General features: G+C 39.5%; 1 protein-coding gene across 9 annotated transcripts in view; it reads right to left on the bottom strand.

Moving 5' to 3' along the window:
- Positions 1–9571: 9571 nt before the first annotated feature.
- RNF14 (ring finger protein 14) overlaps positions 9572–26284 on the bottom strand; it is a 40979-nt gene continuing 24266 nt past the window's right edge. For 3 of the 9 annotated variants that reach the window (XM_067031841.1, XM_059060700.2, XM_059060704.2), the window contains exons 2-9: positions 25973–26146; positions 24591–24760; positions 23389–23540; positions 19908–20435; positions 19033–19261; positions 14267–14439; positions 13206–13336; positions 9572–11018 (exon numbers count right to left, since the gene is read on the bottom strand). In XM_067031841.1, the coding sequence (XP_066887942.1) occupies positions 10961–11018; positions 13206–13336; positions 14267–14439; positions 19033–19261; positions 19908–20435; positions 23389–23540; positions 24591–24744 (1425 nt within the window). In that variant the 5' untranslated portion in view covers positions 24745–24760; positions 25973–26146 and the 3' untranslated portion in view covers positions 9572–10960. The remainder of the gene's footprint in view (positions 11019–13205; positions 13337–14266; positions 14440–19032; positions 19262–19907; positions 20436–23388; positions 23541–24590; positions 24761–25972; positions 26147–26284) is intronic. The other 6 variants (XM_067031842.1, XM_059060705.2, XM_059060707.2 and 3 more) reach the window with 3 other exon arrangements.

The following is a 26284-nucleotide window of genomic DNA, read 5'->3' as shown; positions in this document are numbered from 1 at the left end:
AAGTTTATGCAGTTGTACAATTCCTCACCACAGTCCCTCTCTATCATCCCCCAAAGCTCCCTACTCCTACCACAGCCCAGGTGACCACTCATCTACTTAGTCTCTATAGATTTACCTTTGCTGGACATTTCATATATAGATGGAATCATACAGCAGACATCTTTTGGATCTGGCTTCTTTCACTAAGCATAATGTTTTTGAGGTTTACCCATATGACATGTAGCAAGCAGTCCATTCCTTCTTATTGCTGAAGAATATTCCATTGTATGGATATACCACATTTTGTTTATCCGGTAAAGAAGGGATTACATTTTAAGTATATATGTTAATAGGAAAAAAATCGTTTTAGAATGAAATGAGAAAGGATTTAGTGATGACAGCTAAACTGGAGGTGTCTGTATGAACTCAGGACCTTAAAAAGATCTGTCATGGGAAAAGAATCTTAAAAAGAGTGGATATATGTATATAACTGATTCACTTCGCTGTACAGCAGAAAGTAACATTAAATCACCTATATGCCAATAAAAATTAATAATAATGATTTATTTTTTAAAAAAGAGGGCTTCCCTGGTGGCACAATGGTTTAGAGTCCGCCTGCCAATGCAGGGAACACGGGTTCGTGCCCCGGTCTGGGAGGGTCCCACATGCCGCGGGGCGGCTGGGCCCGTGAGCCATGGCTGCTGGGCCTGCGCGTCCGGAGCCTGTGCCCCGCAACGAGAGAGGCCACGGTGGTGAGAGGCCTGCGAACTGAAAAAAATAAAAAAAAGATCTGTCTTTCCCAGGCCAGTTTCCCTGGTGGCCCAACAGCCGTGTCATCCTGCTAGAACCAGCTCTTATGCAGATCAAGTGGGATGTATACTCCTGGGCCAGACTGGGCCTCTGATACCACTCAGGGCTTCTTGGAGAGGAGAAATTATATGTTTTGGGGCAGGGATCATTGGGCCTGGAATATCTCATTCCCAGAAAACAAGGACGCTTTAAAAATTGTCCGAGGAGAGGACAAAGCAGCCCATTTAATGAGACTCCTATTGGCCAGGTTGTGACAATTTGATCAATAAAGAAATATTAAATACAGCTAAGTGGAAGAAGACATACAGATGGCCAAAAAGCACATGTAAAGATGCTCACCACCACTAATTATCAGAGAAATGCAAATCAAAACTCCAATATCACCTCACACCAGTCAGAATGGTCATAATCAAAAAGTCTACAAACAGGACTTCCCTGGTGGCGCAGTGGTTAAGAATCTGCCTGCCAATGCAGGGGACATGGGTTCAAACTCTGGTCTGGGAAGATCCCACATGCCGCAGAGCAACTAAGCCCGTGTGCCACAACTGCTGAGCCTGAGCTCTAGAGCCTGTGAGCCACAACTACTGAGCCCACGAGCCACAACTACTGAAGCCCGTGCCCCTAGAGCCCGTGCTCCGCAACAAGAGAAGCCACCGCAATGAGAAGCCCACGCACCACACGAAGAGTAGCCCCCGCTCGCCGCAACTAGAGAAAGCCCACATGCAGCAAAAATAAATAAAACTATTTTTTTTTTAAAAGTACAAGCAATAAATGCTGGAGATGGTGTGGAGAAAAGATAATCCTCCTACACTCTTGGTGGGAATGTCAATTGGTACAACCACTATAAAGAACAGTATGGAGGTTCCTTAAACTAAAAATAGAACTACCATATGATCCAGCAGTCCCACTCCGGGGCATAATATCTGGAGAAAACCATAATTCGAAAAGATACATGCTCCCTGGTGTTCACTGCAGCACTATTTACAATGGCCAAGACATGGAAGCAACCTAAATGTCCATCGACAGGAATGGATAAAGAAGATGTGTTACATATATACAATGGAATATTACTCAGCCATAAAAAGAACAAAATAATGCCATTTTGCAACAACATGGATGGACCTAGAGATTATCATACTAAGTGAAGTAAGTCAGACAGAGAAAGACAAATATCAAGATATCACTCATATGTGGAATCTAACTTTTAAAAATGATATAAATGAACTTATTTATAAAATAGAAACAGACTCACAGATTTCAAAACCAAACATTATTATCAAAGGAGAAATGTTGGGGGGAGGGATAAATTAGGAGCTTGGGATTAACATACACACACTACTATATATAAAATAGATAACTAACAAGGCCTACTACATAGCACAGGGAACTCTACTCAATATTCTATAATAACCTATATGGGAAAAGAATCTGAAGAAGAACGAATATACGTATATGTATTGATAAAACTGAATCACTCCGCTACACACCTGAAACTAACACAACATTGTAAATAAATCAACTATACTCCAACAAAATTTTTAAAAAATAAATACAGCTAAGTGGAACAAGTTGAATCTATCTGTAAAACTCCAAGTGTGACACTCAAAAAGGAAATGGTAATATTAAGTATACATGGAGTTGTATTTCAGTTAGAGTGGATGGAACGTGCTTAAATTTTCATTACATTTAGTAAAAACAAGCAGCATGGGCTTCCCTGGTGGCACAGTGGTTGAGAGTCCGCCTGCCGATGCAGGGGACACAGGTTCGTGCCCCGGTCCAGGAAGATCCCACATGCTGCGGAGAGGATAGGCCCGTGAGCCATGGCCGCTGAGCCTGCGCGTCCAGAGCCTGTGCTCCGCAGCAGGAGAGGCCACAACAGTGAGAGGCCCGCGTAACGCAAACAAAAAAAAACAAGCAGCATGTTGGCATAAATGGGTGTCACCTCTCCTATTAAATACATGTTTATAAAGAACAGATGGATACAAGAGTCTAGCCCACTATCGACCCGCCCCTATCTATGGCTTACTCCCTTACTTCCTCAGGTCTTTGCTCAAATGTCATTTATCAGAGAGATCTTCCCTGACCCTCCAATATAAAGTAGCAATCCTGATTCTCTAACCCTCTCTGGGATAGTTTCTGATGCCTCCTTCCTGGGAACTAAAATCCCTACTGTGATTAGATGCTAGTGAAGCATGCATAAGTTTCCAGTAAGACATACTGTGATAGAATCCTGGGTTATGAAATAATGAGTAAATAAAACAACATAGTAATTTGGATCTCAAGGGTACCCTTAACACCAACTATTTTCCCCTAGTCCATTCGGTCTACTTAGAGAGACCTAATTCATAATGTCTCAAGACTCTAATTCCTTTTCCTCCAGTTCTTCTCTGAGCGGATGACCTTGAAAATAGCAGCAATCAGGAGAGAATTTCCACAAGTTCCCACCATCACATACAGCCGGCACGCCAGCCCTGCCCTCACTGTTTGCCCTCTTCCTGTCACTTGTTCCTTGGCCAGTCCCTCTGTGCACTAGATCCCATCTTTTCTTGCCTCCTTGAGGGCATTGCTGCAGCAAGACTCTCCTCTCGCACCTACAGCATCAAACTCCTTCTTTCCTGGCTCACCCCTATCAGAATACAAAACAAGCTTTAAAAACAAAACTCTTTACCCTGTTTGTCCCCTCCTATAATAGCTTCATTCTCTGATACCCTTTTCAATAAGCAAAATTTCTGGAATTACCTATACTCCAGCTCCAGTCTCTCTCCCCCAGTTCTCTCTTTATTCTGGTATTCCCATTATGCACGTTACACACCTTTTGCAATTCTCACAGTTCTCAGATATTCTGTACCTATTTTTCTTTCATTCCTTTTTCTCTTTAAATTTCATTTTGGGATATCTCAAGACACTGACATATCTTCAAGTGCAAGATTCTTTTCTCAGCTGTGTTCAGTCTACTGATGAGCCCATCAAAAGCATTCATTTCTGTTACAATGTTTTTATTTCTAGCATTTCTTTCCACTCTTAGTTTCTTTTGCTTACTCATCTGTTCTTGCATGTTGTCCACTTTTTCTGAGACCTTAGCATATTAATCTGGGTTATTTTAAATTCCCATTATGATAACTCGAAAATCTCTGCCATGTCAGAGTTTGGTTCTGATGCTTGTTTTATCTCCTCAGATTATTTTTTTCCACCTCTTAGCATCCTTGTAATTTTTTATTGAAAGTTGGACATGAGGTACTGGGTAATAGAAACTGAGATAAATAGGTCATTAATGTGAGGTTTTATGTTTATCAGCTAGCAGCTAGGCTGTGTTTTAATGTCTCCAGTAGGTGTCAGAGGCTTCAATTTTCTTCAGTGTCTTTTGTTTTTCTCTCCCCTGTTGTCTTTGGGTTTCCCTAGAAACTCCTTCTTAAAATAGAGGCTGTGTCTTGCAACTCTTTCAAGAGCTGTAATCCACTGTTATAACACTGGAGCCCTATAGATGGTATAGTATTAGGGAGAAGCATTCTATAATCTTATGGTTAAATCTGCTTTATTTTACTGGGCTAGAATCTCTGGGCTGAGACCTACAGAAATTCCTTAGCCATTTTTTCTCCCCACTTACGTGAGCAAGGAAGGCTAGAGAGGGCTCATCCAAATGCCCTTCCCCTAGATCACAGAAGATTCCACCAAAGTAATTTTCCTTGAGGGCAGGCTTCTGCTGTGGAAGCAAAGCTCTGGGTATATTTCCAAATGGTTACTCCTCCCACCCCCACCCCCAACCCCCACCCCCCAGGCCGCCCGTTCCCCCAACAAGAGGGGATTCCTCTGCCATCTTCACAATGGGAACATGATCCAGCTCCTGGAGGTAAAACCCACAGAAGCGTGGGCCCCCCCTAAGGAAAGCTCCCAGGAGTTGCTGTTCTTGTTTTAAGATATAATAATTTGATACTTGTTACAAATTGCTCCCCAGAGTTTTAAACTCTCAAATGAATCCACACCCAGCTCCCTAGCAATTCATTTAAATCCTACTTATTGCCTCAAGCAACTTCGACTTTGGGTGAGCTGTTCTGTATTTTCTGCATTTTCCTGTCTTTCTAGTTTTTGTGGAAGTTTGCCCTGTGACCTCAGTTCTCTGATGGATCGAAGAAAAGTTGATTTTCAGTTTGTTCAGCTTTTTTTATTGTGAAGATACCCCACTCTTTCTCAAACACACTCCAGATTTTCACCTCCCCTCCAGTGAAACAGCACTCGTCAAGGCCACCAATGACCTCTACATTGATTGCCAAGTCAGTGCCTAGAGCTCATATTACTTGATCCATTTGCAGTACCTGACAAAGCCGACCCCTCCTTCCTTCCAATTTGACATGGCTTCCAGGATATCACACTGTGCTGGTTTTCTTACCTTACTGGCCACTCTTAGTCTCCTTTGCTGGTTCCTCCTCATCACCCCGAATTCTTAGCATTTGCAGTGTCCCAAGACTCAGTCTTTGGACCTCTTCTCTCTTAAAACTCACTCTCTTGGGCTTCCCTGGTGGCGCAGTGGTTGAGAATCCGCCTGCCGATGCAGGAGACACGGGTTCGTGCCCTGGTCCGGGAAGATCCCACATGCCGCGGAGCAACTAAGCCCGTGAGCCATGGCCGCTAGGCCTGCGCGTCCGGAGCCTGTGCTCCGCAACGGGAGAGGCCACAACAGTGAGAGGCCCGCATACCGCAAAAAAAAAAAAAAAAAAAAACTCACTCTCTTGGTAATTTCATCCAGTCTCATGGCTTTAAATACAACCTATACATTGACTCCCATATTTATATCTCCAGCCCGAATCTCTCCCTAGAACCCTGGACTAGAATATCCAACTGCCTACTGAACATCTCCACTGAAGTAAGTATCAGACATCTCAAACTCATCTGTCCACAACTCAAGTCCTGATCTTCACCGGCAAACCTCTGCTACCTATAGGTTTCTCCATCTCAACTATTCAAAAAGACCTAGAAATCGACTCTGATGCCTCACCTTCTCACATTGCATATCCAATCTATCAGCAAATCCTATTAGTTTTACCTTCAAGGAAGTACAGAATCTGAACATTTGTCAAGAATCCAAGGGCTGGTACACTTGTCCAAGCCATCTGTACTTCTCACCTGAGTCACTGCAGTAGTCTCCTGATTGGTCTGTTTCTGTCCTTGCTCACCCTGCTTCCCTAAAACGTAAGTCAGACCCTATCACACTTTGCTCAAAGTCCTCCAAAGGCTCCCATCGCAGAGTAGAAGCCAAAGTTCACCCAAGGCCCTAAGCGGTCTGTAGCACCACCCACTCCCACCCCACCTCTTAAAATTCTTCCTTCCTCAGTCTGCTTAAGTCCTTACTGGCTACCATACTGCTCCTGGAGCCCTCTAACATGCTCCTCCTATCCCAAGGGCCTTTGCCCCTGCTGTTCCCTCTGCCTCGACTCTCTTCTCACAGGTGTCCACAAGGTTCACTCCCACACTGCCAAGCCTTTGTTCAAGTGCTATGTTGATGAACTCCTCTCCACTCTTTAAGATTCCAACATCACTCTGCTTCCCCTAACACCCTATTCCTTCTCCCAACTTCTCTCTGTGGTGCTTATTTTCTGATAAACCATATGATTTGCTTAGCGTCTGTCTCCTTCCACCAGAATTTAAGTTCTACAAGGGCAGGGAAATTTATACCTGCTGTAATCACTGTTATATTCTCAGCACCTAGAAAAATAGTAAGGCCCATTGTGAGGTGTTCAATAAATATTCGTTAAATGAGTGAATGAATATCAGGAAACACAATAGGTTACAAGAAGTGGAACAGGATTGAAAATAAGATACACAATCACCTTTTAAATTTATATGCATTTAGGTTATATTAATATTAGTTTAGTTTGTTAATTCAATGAAAAAAAATAAAATAGAGCCAAGGAAAAGAAATAACCGTGCTGACTTTATACTTAGCAACTTTGGCATCAGAATCTCACTAAATTTTCAATGTGCACAATATTCTCCAAAGCAACCCCTGGCTCTGAGAAATATGGGACTATTTGGAGTGGTAAATCTTTGGGCCACCTGAATAATTGTGCAAAGACTAGACTATGGGTGCTGAAAGTTGATATTACCATAAACAGCTTTCTGACCACAAACTCTCAACCTGGTCTGCAAGCCGATGTTTTTTTTTAATGAACCAAAGTTCAGGGAACAGACTATTTGGCTACTCTTACCAGTATGAGAGGGCACCACAGTGTTACAACTCCTTGGTCTTACTTAGCAGCTTCAGCTATAACTTAATTTCTTTACTTCAGTGGTTGCAGGCAAGTGCTACTATCAGGAGTGACACTTTAATGTCACATCACAATTGGATGTCAACTATGGTTCCAATAGTTTTAAGGGGCCTTACAGTTTTTGGTAATACTGCTATTCCTGCCTTGCTTGTCTCATTAGATGCTATTCTACCCACCAAGGTGTGTAACAGACTATAATGAAACACAATGAGGAAAATTAAAATCCCAGAAATACACCTGCTTCAATAACAAAGTACTACTCCTGTCATAACCAGTTATTGCATTTATAACATGGGAACTGTTGCCACCTGCTGGTGATGCTTATGATAAAATTAATACTTGGTGGGCTCTCCAAAATTCCAGTCGAAATTTTAAAATTCCCTCCTAAAGCAGGCAACCACATGAATGGCTTTATGATTATCACATTTGATTAACTCTAATTTTTTTTCTCTGAACAAAAAAGTAGTAAGCATATTAATGAAATTCTAATGTAAACAAGAACGCTCTACTACTAAAAAATGACTTTGCCGACAATGCCATAGGTCTGAGAGTACAGCTGCCAAGTGTTTTCTCCCTTACCCATCTCCTCAACAGGAAGGGATGTAGCCACTAGATGCTCACTCGTTGGATTCAGTATTTAGCTGAGGTGGCAGGCTAATCCTCTCACCTTAGTGCAGAGCCTCCGTGAGTCCAGATGACCCACAAGTCTGATCAACTTGTCCAGTGTTTAATGATTTCCTCATGAAGCTGAGCAGAAAAATGACCATAACCGGCACACAGCCTAAAACTCCAGAGACAGCCAGTGTTCTCAAAAAAACCTAATTCAAAGCTACAAAAAGACCTCAATCAAAAAAGAATTTCAGGGACTTCCCTGGTGGCACAGTGGTTAAGAATCCAACTGCCAATGCAGGGGACACGGGTTTGAGCCCTGGTGCAGGAAGATCCCACATGCCACATAGCAGCTAAGCCTGTGAGCCACAATTACTGAGCCTGCACTCTAGAGCCCGCAAGTCACAACTACTGAGCCTACGTGCCACAACTACTGAAGCCCGCGCACCTAGAGCCTGTGCTCTGCAACGAGAAGCCACCGCAATGAGAAGCCCACACACCACAACGAAGAGTAGCCCCCGCTTGCCACAACTAGAGAAAGCCCATGCGCAGCAATGAAGACCCAACGCAGCCAAAAATAAATAAATAAATACTTTTTAAAAAAATTCAAAGGAAATTAACAGCAATTCATAGAATGAAATTTCAAATTTCCAAAAATTATACTCATTAGTAATTAATGTGTGCAAAAAATTTTTAAATTGTGTGCCATTTTGTCCTATCATATTGGCAAAAATAAGTTAATTTTTAAATAAAACAATAATTTTAAATACTGGGGGAAAAAATGGCCTTCATGAAATGAAGCTAGATACACAAAACTCTTTGTTCTCTCATATACTTTCTTGATATACCAACATTCCACAAACCTATTTATTTCACAGGTCATATGAGGGGTTACCTCAATCTTCCATTTTACTCAGAGACAGAAGTACTCTACCCAAAACTACACCATCTTAAAATTAGCTAGTAACTTATGCCTCAAAAATAAGCCCTATTGTCTTTGTGAAAATTAAGGGGTGAAGATTTTGTACCTAAAGAAGAAACACTCAGTTGAAGAAACAAATCTTTGAGACTAACGACCTGTTGTGTTATTTATTTATTTATTTATTTTTAGCTGCGTTGGGTCTTTGTTGCTGCGTGCAGCTTTCTCTAGTTGTGGCGATCGGAGGCTACTCTTCGTTGCAGTGCACAGGCTTCTCATTGCGGTAGCTTCTCTTGTTGCAAAGCATGGGCTCTAGGCGCACGGGCTTCAGTAGTTGCGGTGCGCGGGCTCAGTAGTTGTGGCTCGTGGGCTCTAGACCACAGGCTCAGTAGTTGTGGCTGACGGGCTTAGTTGCTCTGCGGCATGTGGGATCTTCCCGGACCAAGGCTCAAACCCATGTCCCCTGCATTGGCAGGTGGATTCTTAACCACTGTGCCACCAGGGAAGCCCACGTATTTTTTAAAATCATGGAGAAAAACCCTGCCATTTGTTTCACGAACCTAAGGCTTCTTTCCTACTTCCAATACATCATCAACATAATGTACAGCAGCCTAAAATAAAATAATCTCCAGCAACATCAACTAGCCCATGAACTAAAGAGCTTCTGAGTGGCTAGTAGTGAAAGATGAATTGAACTCCTATCCAGTCACTGAGAAGAAGCACTCTTCTCAAGTATGTACTGTATAATTAGTTGTTTTAATTTCCATTTCTTATCTTCAACTTATTCTTTAAGTTAACTTTCGTTCTTATATTAAATGTGCTGAATCGAAGTCCATGTAGTTCAACCAAAATATGGGTCCTAAAATCTAAGTTCAGTCACAAGCGGAGGCGCTATACTATGACTTTCTTCTGCTCATTTTAAGAATATGCGTTATATACCATATGGTTTTTAAATGTGATCAGTTGCCTTGGTGACAGAACACAGAGCAGCAAATCTGCTTTAATTATAAGACAATTTTTAAATAATTTTTATTTTTAAGATTAAGCATTCTCATTAACAATCCAGAAACAGTCCGTGCTCTTTGGATACACACACTTAAAATGGTTAAGAGTGATTCCCCAATTTTCAATGACAAGGTATGAAAAAAGAACATGTTCACAGCTGCAGATGAATTCCTCTGTCCTTTTTTTCCAAAAATCTTATTTTGCTACCAAGCCACTCACCAAACCACAAGGAAAGACAATTTTTCAAAAAGCCAGCAAAACCCAGAAACAAGGATCTAGGTATCAAGTCAAAATTATCCCCTGAAACAGTGCTGTTGCCAAAAAAAAAAAAAAAAAAAAAAAAAAAAAGGATAGGAAGACAAATTTCCACAGCTTATTAGAGAAGCCCTTTAAAAAGAATTCAGAAAGTTAGGACTGGAACTATGGTGGTGCAGTGTTCAAAATGCAGATAATTAAAGTTCAGCTTGGGAACATATTAGGCTTTCTCCTATCCCAGCAGAGGAAACAGAATATGAGCTGCTGGAGCTAATATTAAAATTGCCCTTACCAATGAAAAGCAGGGCAAGAGTCAACAGAAAGAATGCAGAACAGAAGACAAGTCGTTCTGAATCTAGGCTCTACTGCCTAGAAGAAACAGGAAAGTTGAACAGGGCTGAAATTCTTCTGAGCCAGTATCAATAAATTCTAGACTTGGCTCAAAACCAGTGGACTATAGACCACTAATAAATATATCAGGTGACCCACAGTGTTTGTGGTATCAAAAAATATTTTAAAAATTATCTATAAGTTTCTGTTCTGAAAATCAGATCAAAATGACACTGGGCCATCCAATCAGTTATAGAGTAAAGGGCTTCCTCCAAAGAAAATTTAGCAGAAATTCAGGTTGGAAAGAATGTAACATGGAGTAAATAACATCAGGCTCTCGGTACAATTTTAATAAGGCTTCTACCCACCCCAGTTGTAAGCAGTACTACTGAGGGAGCTCCCACAGAATGTCTTAGAGGGATGTTTCTCAGAGATAAAAAGGACTATAAGTTTAACTCTTGACCCCTCTCTCTCCTTACCTAAAGCTTGGAGAAGAATATAAATATTTAATTTTTAACTACTCAAAGCTTTGGGCACACTGTAATACTAATATTTTCTAGTTTTCATTTTCGGAACCTTTGGCTTAATATTTCCTCAATCATGTTGCAATGAAAAATGTCTGAATGTGCATTAATCAGTAGTACCACATGAAAATATCAAATTTGTTCTTCCATAACTTCTATAGGAAGAGGGAATCAATGGTACCCTAAATATCCTGCGAAGTTACTCTGTATACTTGACAAAAGACTAGGGCAAACCATTCCACTTCCATATCTTGAGCAGCAGAAGTTAACTAGTCTTCAACCTCATCTTCCCAAATATCTCCATTAACATCCACAGCATGGAACAACCTGGAAGCATAAAATAAGGTACATTTTAATACACCTGATAGAAACTGAATATAATTTCTTTCCTTTTCTCAAATATACTTTCTGTACTCTTCTGATAACATCTTTGTATATCTTTTCCTCTCCTTTAATCATTCCACTGGGGAGGGCTGAAATATGGGTCCCTTAAAGTTTATAGGAACAGCCCTTTCAAGGATCCAGACAACTCTCTAGGACCAAGCATAAACAATAATGGGAGACGGGTATCACAAAACTGATACTAAATGTGTACAATATGTGGAATAAGCCACATATTGGAAAATTCAGGCAGTCTAGAAGCTGAACTACTTCAAAATACTGTAACTTTATTACACACTAATCACTCCATCCTCTCCATCTTCACTGTCCTTGCACTCTCCATCTATAGAATATTTTTCAGTTGCCAATTTGTTTCCTCCCCATAAATTTACTTAAAATTTATGCAATTTTCAACACTATATTTCCAATGGTTCATGGAAAGAGCCTGTTCTTCAACTTATCTACAGTTTCATAACACCAATGACTGATTGTAGGTACTCCACAGATGTCTATTAACAAAGATTATCAGCTGATGCTGAAATTGGAGCTGGTGGAGAGCAAGATATTCACATTGTGCCAAGGAATCACCCCACAGATCCCTTACTAACAACAAAAAGAGAAACCTTACCTTTACAATGGAACAAATGATAGAACTGAGCATCATACTAACGGTGAGACAGCCTGACATTATGGATCTGATGTGGTACATGAAGTACGCCACCCCTTATTAAGTATTCTTGTCAAAAATGTTACTCTAAATCTAGTCAAACTCCAGTCTAGAGCTAACTTCCATTTTACAGGAAATAGAGAGGATAGAAAAACAAACTCAATGGTACCATGGAGAAACAAAACTCCAGAAGGTAAGAAGTTATACAGGACAACAGCCGGGACTCTTCAAAAAGTCAATGTTCCCCTCAACACAAACAAACAAACAAAAAAAACGTGGGCAAAACTTTTCTCCATTAAGAAACTAAAGAGACAGAACCAAATAAAGTGATTGAACTTGATTAGATTCTGGTATAATAAAACAGCTTCAAGAGATATTTTTAGGGATAGTTGATAAGTCTGAAATATTTTATTAGATGATAGTATGCCATTGTTGCTAAATTTTTTGCAGTACTGTTGTTATATAGAAGACTTATCTTAGGAAAGATGTGTAAAAGCATATAGAGGGACTTCCCTGGTGGCGCAGTGGTTAAGAATCCACCTGCCGGTGCAGGAGACACGGGTTTGAGCCTTGGTACGGGAAGATCCCACATGCTGCAGAACAACTAAGCCTGTGTGCCACATCTACTGGGCCTGAGCTCTAGAGCCCGTGAGCCACAACTACTGAGCCCACATGCCACAACTACTGAAGCATATGCGCCTAGATCCTGTACTCCGCAACAAGAGAAGCCACCACAATGAGAAGCCCACGTACCGCAACCAAGAGTAGTCCGTGCTCACTGCAGCTAGAGAAAGCCTGCGTGCAGAAACGAAGACCCAACACAGCCAAAAATTAATTAATTAATTAATTAAAGGAAAAAAAATAGCATATAGAGATGAAGCATCATATTTCCAACTTAGGGTCAAGTAGTTCAAGTTCAGCAATAAATTTAGAAAATAAATATGGCAAAATATTATCAATTGTTCATTTTGGTGGAAGTTATCCTATTAATCATAGTCCTAACCTTTCTGTATGTTTGAAAATTTTCACTGAAAAAGTTGAGGAGGAGGGCTTCCCTGGTGGCGCAGTGGTTGAGAATCCGCCTGCCGATGCAGGGGACATGAGTTCGTGCCCCAGTCCGGGAAGATCTCACATGCTGCGGAGCGGCTGGGCCCGTGAGCCACGGCCACTGAGGCTGCGTGTCTGGAGCCTGTGCTCCACAACGGGAGAGGTCACAACAGTGAGAGGCCCGCGTACCACAAAAAAAAAAAAAAAAGATACAAAAGTTGAAGAGGATAATAAACAAAAGAAAATCCCCAGATAGTATATTTTCATTATAAAACTCATTTTCAAGAAAATTAATACATGGGGGAAAATATATGAGAATTCTCTAAATAAGCAAAGTACTGAAGTAAAACTTTCTGGGCTTATAGTCCGCAAACCAAGTACCCAAAACTTCTGAGACTGGGAGTTCTGTGTGTACATACCGGTTAAAACATGGGGAAGCAGGATCAGTGAAATGTTTATAAGGGTTTGCTCTGGAGAGAGAACCCATGCAAATCCAGCAGAAATACTGCATACAGCCGGTACAAGTCATCTTGTTACATCCATCTAATTTCTGGTGGGAAAGACAGAGAAAAATATCAAGGCTACAAAAGCAAAAGAGAAATGCACATGCCAAAATGCATTGGTACAACATCCTCCTTGTCTTCTCCCTTTTCTAATGCAGGGTGGAGATATACAGGTAACACACAATGATAACTGTGAATGCCTAACTCTTTTGCATTACAAGTAAAATACAGAAAATACTTAGCAGGTGTTCCTACAATTAGATACTTAGCAAAACCTCTTCTGATCAACACAAACCAAACATGTATAAGTGAAACATATAGTTAGATTAATATTGAAATGTTTGGATTTAATATGTGGGATTTAAACTTTTTACATTAATCTAAGTAAACATTTGGTACCAAGTCTCCCATTTTATAAGAGCTGAGGCATGTCAGAGTGGTAACATAGAAGGCCAGTTTCCTTAATGGAGTAACTGGGACATCACTACAAGGGTCAGCTCAGATATGATGGATTGGAACAACAGAATCAAATGCAAAGGCATATTTCAGATGTCTGAAATGTCTCCATTTCATAAGCAGGCACTCGTAAAACAGCTATTAAATTCCAGGGTATATAGTTCGGAGCAGAAGTCAGGCTTGATTCTTTGTTAGTCACGTAGAAGAGTTAAGAGTTGACTGTAGCTTGAGTATGGCCCCTTTATAACCCACTCAATTTTGAGGTGGATATAATGTGAGAACAACTGTCACCATACGAAAGCACTTTGAAATGGGAAGTCTACATACATTTTAGGTCAATAACAGTATTTAGTAAATAAATGTAAAGATGTAAATAGTAAATTTACATCTTCCAAGTTAAGAAAGTTTAATAAATACCAAAATGTGTTTTCTTAATTAGTCACAAAATTAAAAGGCTTCTTGAGGAAATTGTAACATTCTTGCAATTAGGTTTGCCTCCATGTCTGTCCCCAAACCTTTACCTCAATGGGAGTCCCACAACATGGGCAGCTCTTTGAGTTCTTTTCTAGCCACTCCTTACTTTCCATCTCTTCCAGTGCCTTCTGAATCACCCTCTTACCATACCTCTGTTCCAAAAATCTTTTATTGGCCTCATCTGCTTGCAGGTACTCATTTCGTAAGTCCATTAATTTCTCTAGAAAGTGAAATGGAAAATTAACTTTTATACAACTTGTAATGTTGATTAAAAACCATAACCTTTGACTATTCAATAATGCTATTCCTGGGATTTTATCATAAGGAATTAAACCAAAGTAAAGTTACATATAAAAATGGCAAACAAATTAAATGTTCAAGGGAATAATTATGTGTGTAGCCACTTAATATATAATATTTAGTTATTAAAACTTATAATTAGGATGGCTACAACTCAGTTAAAATACTCATTATGGAATTCAGAAAAAAGCATATTTAGGTTGTAACTAGGTAGAAATTACACATGCATGAAAGACAAAGAACAGACAGGAATCCTCCAAGTAGAAAAGCTGGACTTGTTAAAGGTGACAGAATAACAGCTTATCTTTTTCCTTTGATTTTAACTTATTAATGTTGATATTTTTGTGCAACTAGCACAACTAGTAGTACACTTTAAGACTGACTTATCTAAATGACACAAAGGTTGAAACAGACGCTGATTTTCTACTAAATCAGCATCATTCACCATTTGATAAAAACAGGCCTACCAAATTAAACAAAAGCACCTAAGGGCAAAGACCAGCTGTTCAATTCTGTATATAAAAAGAAGCCAGTGAATAAAGTTTACCACCCACAGGAAATGAAAAGTCCCTCCTGTCAACTTTTCCCCTTAATACTCTTCAATCTGGTTTCTACTGCTTTATCACTTAACTCAAATGGAATGGGCAGCCATTCCCAAAGGCTTTAGTTGTAGACCAGGCTTTTGCTCACAATTCTATTACCTTAATTTTTCAACACAATTAATTAAAGACCTCTCTCAACAATGTTCTAGCTATTTTATTAATTTACTTTCCTCACATTATTTAAAAGTGAATATCTCTCTAAATGCAGTGGACATCTTCAGGGGCGGAATTCTATCTGCACTTTTTTTTTTTTTTTGCAGTACGTGGGCCTCTCACTGCTGTGGCCTCTCCCATTGCGGAGCACAGGCTCCGGACACGCAGGCTCAGCGGGCCATGGCTCACTGGCCCAGCCGCCCCGCGGCATGCGGGATCCTCCTGGACTGGGGCACGAACCCGCGTCCCCCGCATCGGCGGGCGGACTCCCAACCACTGCGCCACCAGGGAAGCCACTCTATGTGCACTTTTGCTTCACCTGTGAATCCTTTCTCTGTGTTGTTCATTCCCATGACTCCATCACTTCTACTTAGATGTAGCAGACATGTATTTTTTTATCCTGTCACTTTTATCTCCTCTACTAATTCAAAGCGTTTTTGTGTTCCTAGACATCTTAAGGACAAAGGTTACTGCTCTAATGTTCTCAAAATAATAAAATTATTAGTATATCATATATTTTGTATGGTAATATCGAATATATAGATATAGAGACTGAGAAAGAGATTCCTAATTTTGCTGAAGCCCCCAAGCCTATCTTTGATTTCTTCCCCAAACACTGTGAAACACCTGAAATGTACTTCAGCCTCTCAATGATAAGGATACAGAAGTCTAAAGTAAAGGCTAACATTATATTCTGGTGAGTTCTCCATCCCATCTGCCTATAACCACTACAAGACTCTGCAATAGGCAACTGGAAGTACTGTATTTACTCATTCTCCTCTCAGGGTCCTTTCTTAGAGGTAATGACACTCTGCTAACAATTAACAACTATAGTAATACTGGCATTACTAGTTACCATTTTGTGGTTTAAGACTTAAATATAAGACATAACACCATAAAACCTCTAGAAGAGAACATAGGCAAAACATTTCCTGACCAAGGCAATAGAAATAAAAGCAAAAATGAACAAATGTGACCTAATCTAACTTACAAGCTTCTGTACAGCAAAGGAAACCGTAAACAAAATGAAAAGACAACCTATAGGCTGGGAGAAAACATTTGCAAATGTTTTCATTTGCAAATGTTTGCAAATGATGTAACCGACAAGGTCTTAATTTCCAAAATATACAAACAGCTCATACAACTCAGCAAAAAACAAACAAACAACTCAATGGAAAAATGGACAAAACAACTAAACAGACATTTCTCCAAAGAAGACATCCAGATAAGCGGAAGACATATAAAAAGAGGCTCATCACTGCTAACTATTAGAGAAATGCAAATCAAAACTATGATGAGGTACCACCTCACACCAGTCAGAACGGCCATCACTAAAAAGTCTACAGGGGAGGACTTCCCTGGTGGCGCAATGGTTAAGAATCCACCTGCCAATGCAGGGGACACAAGTTCAAGCCCTGGTCTGGGAAGATCCCACACGATGCAGAGCAACTAAGCCCATGTGCCACAAGTACTGAGCCTTCGCTCTAGAGCCCACGAGCTAAAACTACTGAAGCCCGCGCGCCCTAGAGCCCGTGCTCTGCAACAAGAGAAGCCACCGCAATGAGAAGCCTGTGCACCGTGACGAAGAGTAGCCCCCACTCGCCACTAGAGAAAGCCCGTGTGCAGCAACAAAGATCCAACACAGCCAAAAATAAATAATAAATAAATAAATTTATAAAAATAAATAAATAAAAATAAAAACTAAACTTTAAAAGGAAAAAAAGAGTCTACAGGGGACCTCCCTGGCAGTCCAGTGGTTAAGGCTCCACGCTCCCAATGCAGGCGCCATGGGATCAATCCCTGGCCAGGGAACCAAGATCCCACATGCCACATATCAAGGCTAAAAAAAGAAAACAAAAAAAAAAACAAGTCTACAAATAACAAATGCTGGAGGGGGTGTGGAGAAAAGGGAACCCTCCTACATTGTTGGTGGGAATGTAAATTGGTGTAGCCACTATGGAAAACTGTATGGAGATTCCTCAAAAAACTAAAAATAAGAATTGCCATATGATCTAGCAATCCCACTCTTGGGCATGTATCCAGACAAAACTATAATTCAAAAAGATACCTATGTTCATAGCAGCACTATTTATAATAGCCAAGACATGGAAACAACCTAAATGTCCATCACCAGAGAAATGGATAAAGAAGATGTGGTATGTAGATAGATACAACAGAATATTACTCAGCCATAAAAAAGAATGAAATAAGGCTATTTGCAGCAACATGGATGGACTTAGAGATTATCATACTAAGTGAACTAAGTCATAAAGACAAATACCATATAATATCACTTATATGTGGAATCTAAAATATGATACAAATGAACCTATCTACAAAACAAAAACAGACTCACAGACATACAAAACAGACTTGTGGTTGCCAAGGGGGAGGAGACCTGGGGGAGGGATGGATTGGGAGGTTGGGGTTAGCAGATGCAAATGATTATATTTATATAGAATAGATAAACAACAAGGTCCTACTGTATAGCACAGGGAACTATATTCAATATTCTGTGATAAACCATAATGGAAAAGAATATAAAAAGGAATGTATACATGTGTATAACTTAATCACTTTGCTGTACAGCAGAAATTAACACATTTTAAATCAACTATATTTCAATAATTTAAATAAATAAATAAATACACAAATTTTTTTTAAAGTAGTTACCATTTTGCATTTTACATACATTAGCCCATTCTCAAACTATGGTTAAGTACCAGTTTTTTTCCCTCACTCTGTCAAGGACCAGTACTTGTGCAAAATATAATCAAATGAATTATTAGAAAAATGAGGGTAAAAAGACAAAAAATATAAGCCTAAATTTTTATTAGGCCATAAAATTTAGTCAGTGAATAGTGATAGCAAAATCGTTATTAAAGTTTCAAACACTGACTCTCAATTTCTGTATTTATCTTGTCACAGACCAGTACAACAACTATAACAACTTTAAATAGCACTACAATAGGTCATTTCAAACTTACAACAACCTTATGAAGTAGCCATTATCATCAGCCCTTTTAGTTTGAGAACGACTAAGTCACCAAAGTCTAGTCAAATTGATGTCCAGGGCCTGATTCCTCAAACCTTAATCTAGATCAGAAATGGCTAACAGGTTTTACCTCCTGTGACTACCTCAATAGAGGGTGGCCTTCAGAAGCACTGCATTGAGGAAGATTCTGAGGCCCCCCTGGGCTCACTGAGAAAGCACTTGATGACTGATCAAACATGTGTACCGTGGAAACAAGAGTGATAGCTTAGATGCTCTGCATTTGCTGACCAGGATCTACATTATTCCATATTCATAGACAGAAATTACTCTGTCATTCCTTCCCTGGAATGCTCCCCGCGATATCTGCGTGGCTTGTTTCCTTACTTCCTTCAAGTCTTAACTCAAACCACTTTGTCAGCGAGGCCTCCCCTGGTTTTTCTAAATAAAATCTGAAGCCCCTTCCCCTTCAGAACACTTCATAGCCTGTCCCTGCTTTATTTTTTTTTCCCTCTTCAGCATTTACCACCATCGAATATTCTTATTTATTTTGTTTGCCTATCTCCCCCATTAGAATGTTAAGTTCCATGAGGGCATTTGGTCACTGCTATATCCCCAGAACCTAGGACAGTAACTGACTCAAAAGTATCTGTTGAACAAACACAGAAGAACACAATTCTTCCAAACTGAAGAATTGAAGTGATGTCTCTTTTTATTTGGGGGGCGGGGAGCGCTGGGAGACTGAGTTCACACAGTTACAACCTACCTGCAGTCACCTTACATGGAGAAACCCCATGGTAGGTCAATCTGCATAAAGTACAGAAGGCAAAATTGCAGCTGGAACAGATGCCCATTGTGCAGCCAGGCTCCTGCATCACAGGCAGCTGGCAGGATGGGCGGGGGCAGTACACCACATCTGCCATCAGGTCCAAGGTAGACTGGAGGAGAAGGCGGTCATAACGGGCAAATAACTCTGCTTCTACTAGCTCTTTGACCTGGAGGGAAATATAAAACATCATAGGTTTAATGATTTCCCAACCAGTTCTGATCCTGAGGAGATCCTTAGGAAGCTAGTGTAAACCAGAGGCACATAAACTAAAACTCTATCTCCCTTCAAAATCAAACCAAGTATGGGAGGTCTACATCTTGACTGAGATGGTGGTTACATGGGTCTACACATTAGTCAAAACTAAGCAGACGGTACACTTTAAATGAGTACATTTATGCTTTAATGCAGTTGACTGAAAAAAAAGGAAATCAAGCAGGCTGTCTTTAAAGTCTGTAAAACATTTGGTTAACTATTCTAAGAGATAACCCCTCCAGATCCCAACATCACATGAAGACAGGGTAGTAGTTCCCCCACCTAGCAGATATACAGAGTAAATCACCAGAATTACTTTACTTTTTTAACTGCTCATCCATCCCTGCGGAGGACCGCCCATTCCAAAGCCAGCAAAGGAAGCATTTACATTTGCTTAAACTAAGATCATGGCATTCTTGATGGATACAATGAAATAACTTGTGAGCTGGCTCTCAGGTCTCAGACTGCCCTGATGAGCCCTATCAAGAAATTCCTGAGAAAATGTCTCCCTTTGTGAGAGAGAAATAGGGGGCAGCTGTCAGCAGAGTAAAAAGAGTTACCTGACCAGGAGTGGCCACTGAAGGGCACTTGGGTTCTGGGCAGTTGAGGCATTGAACTTGGCCATCTCTGATCTGGATTTCAAAGTAGTCCTTGAGGCAGGCTTTGCAGTACACATGCCTGCACTCCAAGAAGTACATGCACTCACTACCCAGCTTCTCACAGAAGCAGATATTGCACAGGAACAATTTACTATTAAAGCATTTTATCTGTTGAGCCTGATCGAAGTCCAAGATTTCCTGGATCAGACTGGACAGCGATTCCACATCCTGCACCGCTCTCTCGTCCACAACTTCCGCTTGGTCTACATCAGATCCAGCAGCTCCTCCAAAATCTAGCTCTGTGTTGGAAGAAGCTTGAGCCATCCTCCTCTGAACTTTTTTCTGAGAACCCATCTTGAGTTCAAAAGGAGAGACGATATTCAGGTACGCTAAGGTCTCTTCTTTAAGAAACTGCATCCAGGCAAACAGGACCACGCTGCCGCGGTGTTCTTCCCACAGGTTGTCTAAGTGCTTGCAGAGAGCAGACAGCTAGGGGAAAACACATGAGGATGCTGGTGAGTTTGGAAAGATGACGATGCTGTCAACTCCTGATTTCCCTTGAAATCTTTTAAGTCAGGCCTTTCTACTTCCTAACATGATTTTTCACTTCTGTGATAAACTGTGCTGCACAACAGCATCAGTGTTCTTATTGAAGCACTTCTTAAACTATTCAGCAACACGAGCCACAGTAGAACACAAGGTCAGAAGCTAAAAGAAGTATCATTAAGACAAGAGAAACAGCAAGACTCTACCAGATGCAGAACTAGGTTTACATACGAGCCACTGCAATGGAGGACTTTTTCTGTTCTTCATTTTTCTTCACATTAGTATTGCTACCTCATGTAGGAGATCTAGTTCTAAAATGAACTATTTCTATTCCTTGGAGTCCTAGCCCTGTAGGTTCCCTACAATAATGATTAGGAAAAGAACAGTTTAAAAATACCATCCAGACCTTAAAATTAATTCTTTTAATTGTATCAAGAAGCCACCTCGTGCGAAAGAATTACTAACAGAATCTAACCTCAGAGTCCTTGGTATTCAGATTTACAAGCTGATTTTAACTAAGCAATCTGGGCTTACACCAGATCCTGGCTAATAGAGGGAGGCAGACTGATATTGAACCCAGACATGATTATAAGCCCTTAACATGGTTTGGCTGCCATAGGTAAAGCTCACATTTCCTAACCTAAGCAACCAAAGTTTAAACTATTTTGACTTTTCCTCCTTAAAACTGGTCTGTTCGGGCTTCCCTGGTGGCGCAGTGGTTGAGAATCCGCCTGCCGATGCAGGAGACACGGGTTCGTGCCCTGGTCCGGGAAGATCCCACATGCCGCGGAGCAACTAAGCCCGTGAGCCATGGCCGCTGAGCCTGCGCGTCCGGAGCCTGTGCTCCGCAACGGGAGAGGCCACAGCAGTGAGAGGCCTGCATACGGCAAAAAAAAAAAAAAAAAACAAAAAAAACTGGTCTGTTCAATTTGAAAGGCAAAAATAAGATTTTCCATTAGAAATGTAAAATATTTTTAAATAGAGCTCAGGAATCATAAGCAGCTTTTCTTTTTAAGGTAAACATCAAAAAATAAGCGTTCCAGATATAAATAAATTTTGTAAATTTGAATACCAAGTGAAAAAGGACCACATTCTCTCTTCCTTACGCTACGTAGTGCTATTCACTAAACCCTATACAGGCACAAAATTAAACACTTACTACTTCAAGACTGGACAACTAATGCTTTTATACATTTGCATGAATATGCTTATATGATCAACCAGAAACCTGATGAAATCTTTAAAATGTAATAAATACTAAAAGGGAAGCCTTGTTCGTGAGTATTGTTTGAGCTACCAAGTCCAGTGAAGAAGCCATTCTCCTCCATCCTCTTTTCTTCTCTAGTCCCTTCTCAAAAGTGACATCTGGGATGTACATAAATGTGAGGAATAAGGGAGGTAGAAAGAGAAGAGCATGAGAGAGATTGTGTATATATATTGGAAGAGGAATAATGGAAAATACTAGAAAACTAAATCCACTTCTATCTACCAACCAAATTCAGTGAGGGACAGGTCCTTGAATCAACTTCACTATCAACAGGTGAAATTCATAATGTCAAGGAATCAAGGCCCAGTAACAAACAAGAAGTGAAGGAAGAAGAAACATAGAACAATTAAAATGTCAATTATATGGACAAAAATTTATTTGATAGAGAACCCTACTGTAATTTTAGCTGTGTAACATAAAATAATGAATAACCCTCTTCTCCCCACACCTTAAAAGCCAGCATTAAGTAGATGCTATTTGGCTGGAATCTGAAACTGTATATGTGCAAACATGCATGGGCATAAAGTATCAAGAGCTCGCTGGAGAAATGGGACTATAAATATCTAGATAATTCAGTCAACTCTCAGTGATCTAAATGTCGAACATCTTTGATATTCTTGGGCAAATCATTCACTGTCTTGCATGTGTTGCCTCTGACACAGATATTAAAATGTAAGGTAAAATTCCTTTTTATTCTACATGTATTATTCTTTTTTAAAGTTTAATTTTGTTTTAAACTGTAAGTTCAATTTTACAAAAGCACTCTCATCTAAAGATGAGACTGGTGATGAGCAGGGGTGGGAACGAAAATTACATGATCAAAAAGGAAAAACTGACAGCTGTTCCTTGAGGTCAAGTAACTCTGACAGCTTTTGTCTTAATACATCAGCCTATCAATCTTCATCATGACTTCTAGAAAAATAACTGCTACCGATCCATTATCTATCCCAGAATACATTATATTAGTTTCAAGCCATATTTATGTCTCAATCAAGAGTTGATGTTGTTACTAGAAAAAGATATACAACCCAGAGGAAGTGAAGATCATAATATAAGATCTCAAGCCTTAATGAGATATCTACAGGAATCATACACATTTCTATTTGTGTGCATTCACACCTATGTGAGAGTAGTCAACTCTGTTATTAATATACAGACTTTTAAAAATAAAAGCACTCTTATGTTTTCTTAGGAAATATTTATTATAACTACATTAGCTCAATTTTAGTCCTCCTAATTACAATTAAATCTTTCATTTAAGGAATGGATAAGAAACTAAAAAAAATAAAAAGCAATACCAACATCTAAGGAAAATGAGGAGGACCTTAGAGTATCCATTACAATACAGATTAAACAGGAAAACAGCAAGACAAGGAGAGAAACAATATACTTGATTAAAAATTACTCCTGCAATTCAAAATGATTAATCGTTCTAATTACGCCATTCTTTTCTAAAACACCATTTTCAATTTATTAACATTACAATTCATGAAGGCAAGGGAAAAAATTACAAAATCAAACCCATTTGTTCTTCATGCACTGAATTCAAGATCATCAAGGTAGTGTTCAATTAAAGATGATTTTTAAGTTTCTAAAAATGGATAGGAGAAATTAAGTTTCGGGTCTAACCTGAGTTGGTGACAGCCATTTGCCACTAAGTGTGAATGAAGGTGGGGCGGAGGATGGATAATCTGGTGGCAGTTCAAAGTTCAGCACAAGTGGAGGCAGAAAGCAAATGGTGTATTCAAAGCCACTATTCTGGAGACACTCATTTGAATTGCCTGAACCAAAAACAAAGATTAGAAAGGATCAGTTGGTCAACACTTGAGTGTCCGTTACTGCTGAGCAGTGCTCAAGAAAAACGTAATGCTTTAGTTGAGGGGATAAAAACCCTCCCCCAAAGCACCTTCTATTCCCTGTTACTTCGTAGCCGCCACCTTAAAAAAAAAAATCTTGTAAGCCCTTAAATAAATCTACTAAGCATCATGAAATTTAAAATGAAGATACACAACTTATTCTTGTATACACTTTTGAGTATAATTCCTAATACTAATGATAAATAATACACAATGTTTTCTTTTGTTGTTTTACAGTAGATGATTAAAGACACAATCTAGAGAAAAGGACGTTTATTTCTATCAAAGAGCCATGACCTACTTAGACCAGCATGTGCCAACTACCCATGAATCATAGTTGGGAGAATTTGTGCCAATTCAAGGATCTCTTGAGGGCAAAATACAACACACAACACTCTCACAATCAAAGTTTCATTTTCAGTTATCACACTTACTTTGTTTATGCAAAGCCTTTATAGTAGAAACATTTTGAGAAAGTGTTCACATATGACATCTGGTATATTGGTATCAAAAGTACCAGTTTTCAACTTTTTTCTGAAGCAGAAGGTCATGGAGTAGCAGCAAGTGTCATGTGTTTATGGTGGTTGAAAAGATTCTGGAAACCAAATAGTATTAACAACCGCCATGGTACTTTAAATCTTTCCAAGTGTTTTCACATATATTATATCATTTTCTCTTTTATTATCCCTATTTAACAGCCAATGACTCATGGCTAATGAACTGCTAGTTAGACGATTAGGATGCATGAAATATGCAGGATAATATCCTAATTCAGTGATCAAAAAGGCAGAATCAAATTGAAAATTGTTCACCCCAGCTCAATTTTCAATTAAAAGAGAAACAGGCATTAAATCTGTAATACTACCATATATCACTAATGCCTATAAACAAAAGATGATAAATAATTTAGGGTACACTAAGAAACTGAGAATAACCTTTATTTAGAAAAATCTGTTTAAGAGAATATTAACTAACCGCTCACAAATATCTTGAAATTTTGTGGTAAGTCCAAGTAGATCCTGGTTTCTCCACCTTGGACAGACTCTGCTTTTCTAAACTCATCTCCATCATAAATACTCGCCAGGGCCAGCAATTCATCCTCCTGAGCTTCTCGGTCTTCTGACGACATTTAATTTTCTGAAGAGCTGAAGACAATCATTCAAGTCAGTTAAGAACAGAAAAGGCACAGAGTTTTGAAAAGTCTAGCGGCACTGTCCACGGCCCCCCACCACACCCCCCAAAAAGAAAGTTCCTCGAAAACAACTGCAAAGAATTAATCAATATTCTCACTTTTCTGTCAAACTAAAAATGAAAGGCATATCTAATATTCCAGTAGCTCTGCAACAGTAACAACCTTTTCCAAAAAGGACAGTTGTGGTTCTTTTAATTGCTGACTTTATCGGTTAGGTATGATTTAAGAAAAAAAGCACAATCAAAAAAATCACAAATTAGTTTGACTTGCCCACTGAACTTCGGAAAATGCCTTGCTCACAGAAGTAGTCAAAGTATACTTGATATGCTTCTTAAAAATAAATGAATTTTTAAAATCCACAGCAATCTCTAGGACAGGTTTTCTCAATCTCAGCAGTACTGACATTTTGGAACAAACAATTGTTGTGGGAGGTTATCCTGTGCATTAGAGGATGTGTATCAGCATCCCTGGCTTCAACCTACTAGATACCAATAGCAGCCTTTTTCCTCAAGAGTTGTGAGAGTCACAAATATCGCCAGACACAGCCAAATATCTACCCCTTGCACTGGGGAGGCGGAAGAAAATTGCTCCCAGTTGAGATCACCCTACTCTAGAGAATGTTACAGGGACAGATAACTATGTAAGACAGATAACTGAGGAAGTAGCAAAATAACATTAAATTTTTGAAACAATAATGAATTTTGTCAAATCAATTTTAACATTTATCATTTTTTAAGGTAACACCAACAGTGAAAATATGCTACAATTAAACTGTACAATGCTTTTTAATTGTAGCAACTGAAAGATGCACCACACTATCAGATAATGTAAATGTGCAAAAAATATGTAGTGAGAATCTATGAAAATTACTTTAATAAAACAACCACCAAAAATTACCATTCTATCAATTAAAATATTGGACTATAACTGCATTTGCAAATATGCTCCCTCTTGGCTTAAATATTTTTCTAAATTGAAATGCACAAAATTGAAAACTTAGGACATGGTTTTTCACATTATAAAAGGTGATACTACAAAACTTAGACAAATTCATTTAAAATGATTCCATTTTCAAAAAGTACGTTTTTCCAGCAGACGGTAACAGTTCTGCTTAAGCTGTGTCCCTAAGACACAGTGACATATTCTATTCAAGCTCAGTTAGTACCTGTTAATAACAACCAGAAGAAAAGGATATTAGCACTGCAGTCCGTATTTCAGCTCAGTTTGGAACTCATGCAAATCTCATTTATTCTCCAGATGATGGAGATGAGACTGCTGAAGCTGGATAAGAGGCCAAGATGTGGAACTCATACTAGGTTTACTACAGAAATCCTGCCAACTGCAGAAAAAAAATACAAAAGATGGTGTTAGGACCCTCTCCAAATTTAAATTCTGAATTTCCGTTACCATCACTTAAATCAAACACATCCTAACACACAGTCAATCCTAATCTACAGCTGCATATTACTCTCCTAGG

This window comes from Kogia breviceps, chromosome 4 (genome assembly GCF_026419965.1).
Source record: "Kogia breviceps isolate mKogBre1 chromosome 4, mKogBre1 haplotype 1, whole genome shotgun sequence".
NCBI classification, from domain to species: domain Eukaryota; kingdom Metazoa; phylum Chordata; class Mammalia; order Artiodactyla; family Physeteridae; genus Kogia; species Kogia breviceps.
The sequence above is the reverse complement of the archived record's forward strand: the minus strand, read 5'-3'. Positions and strand labels throughout refer to the sequence as shown.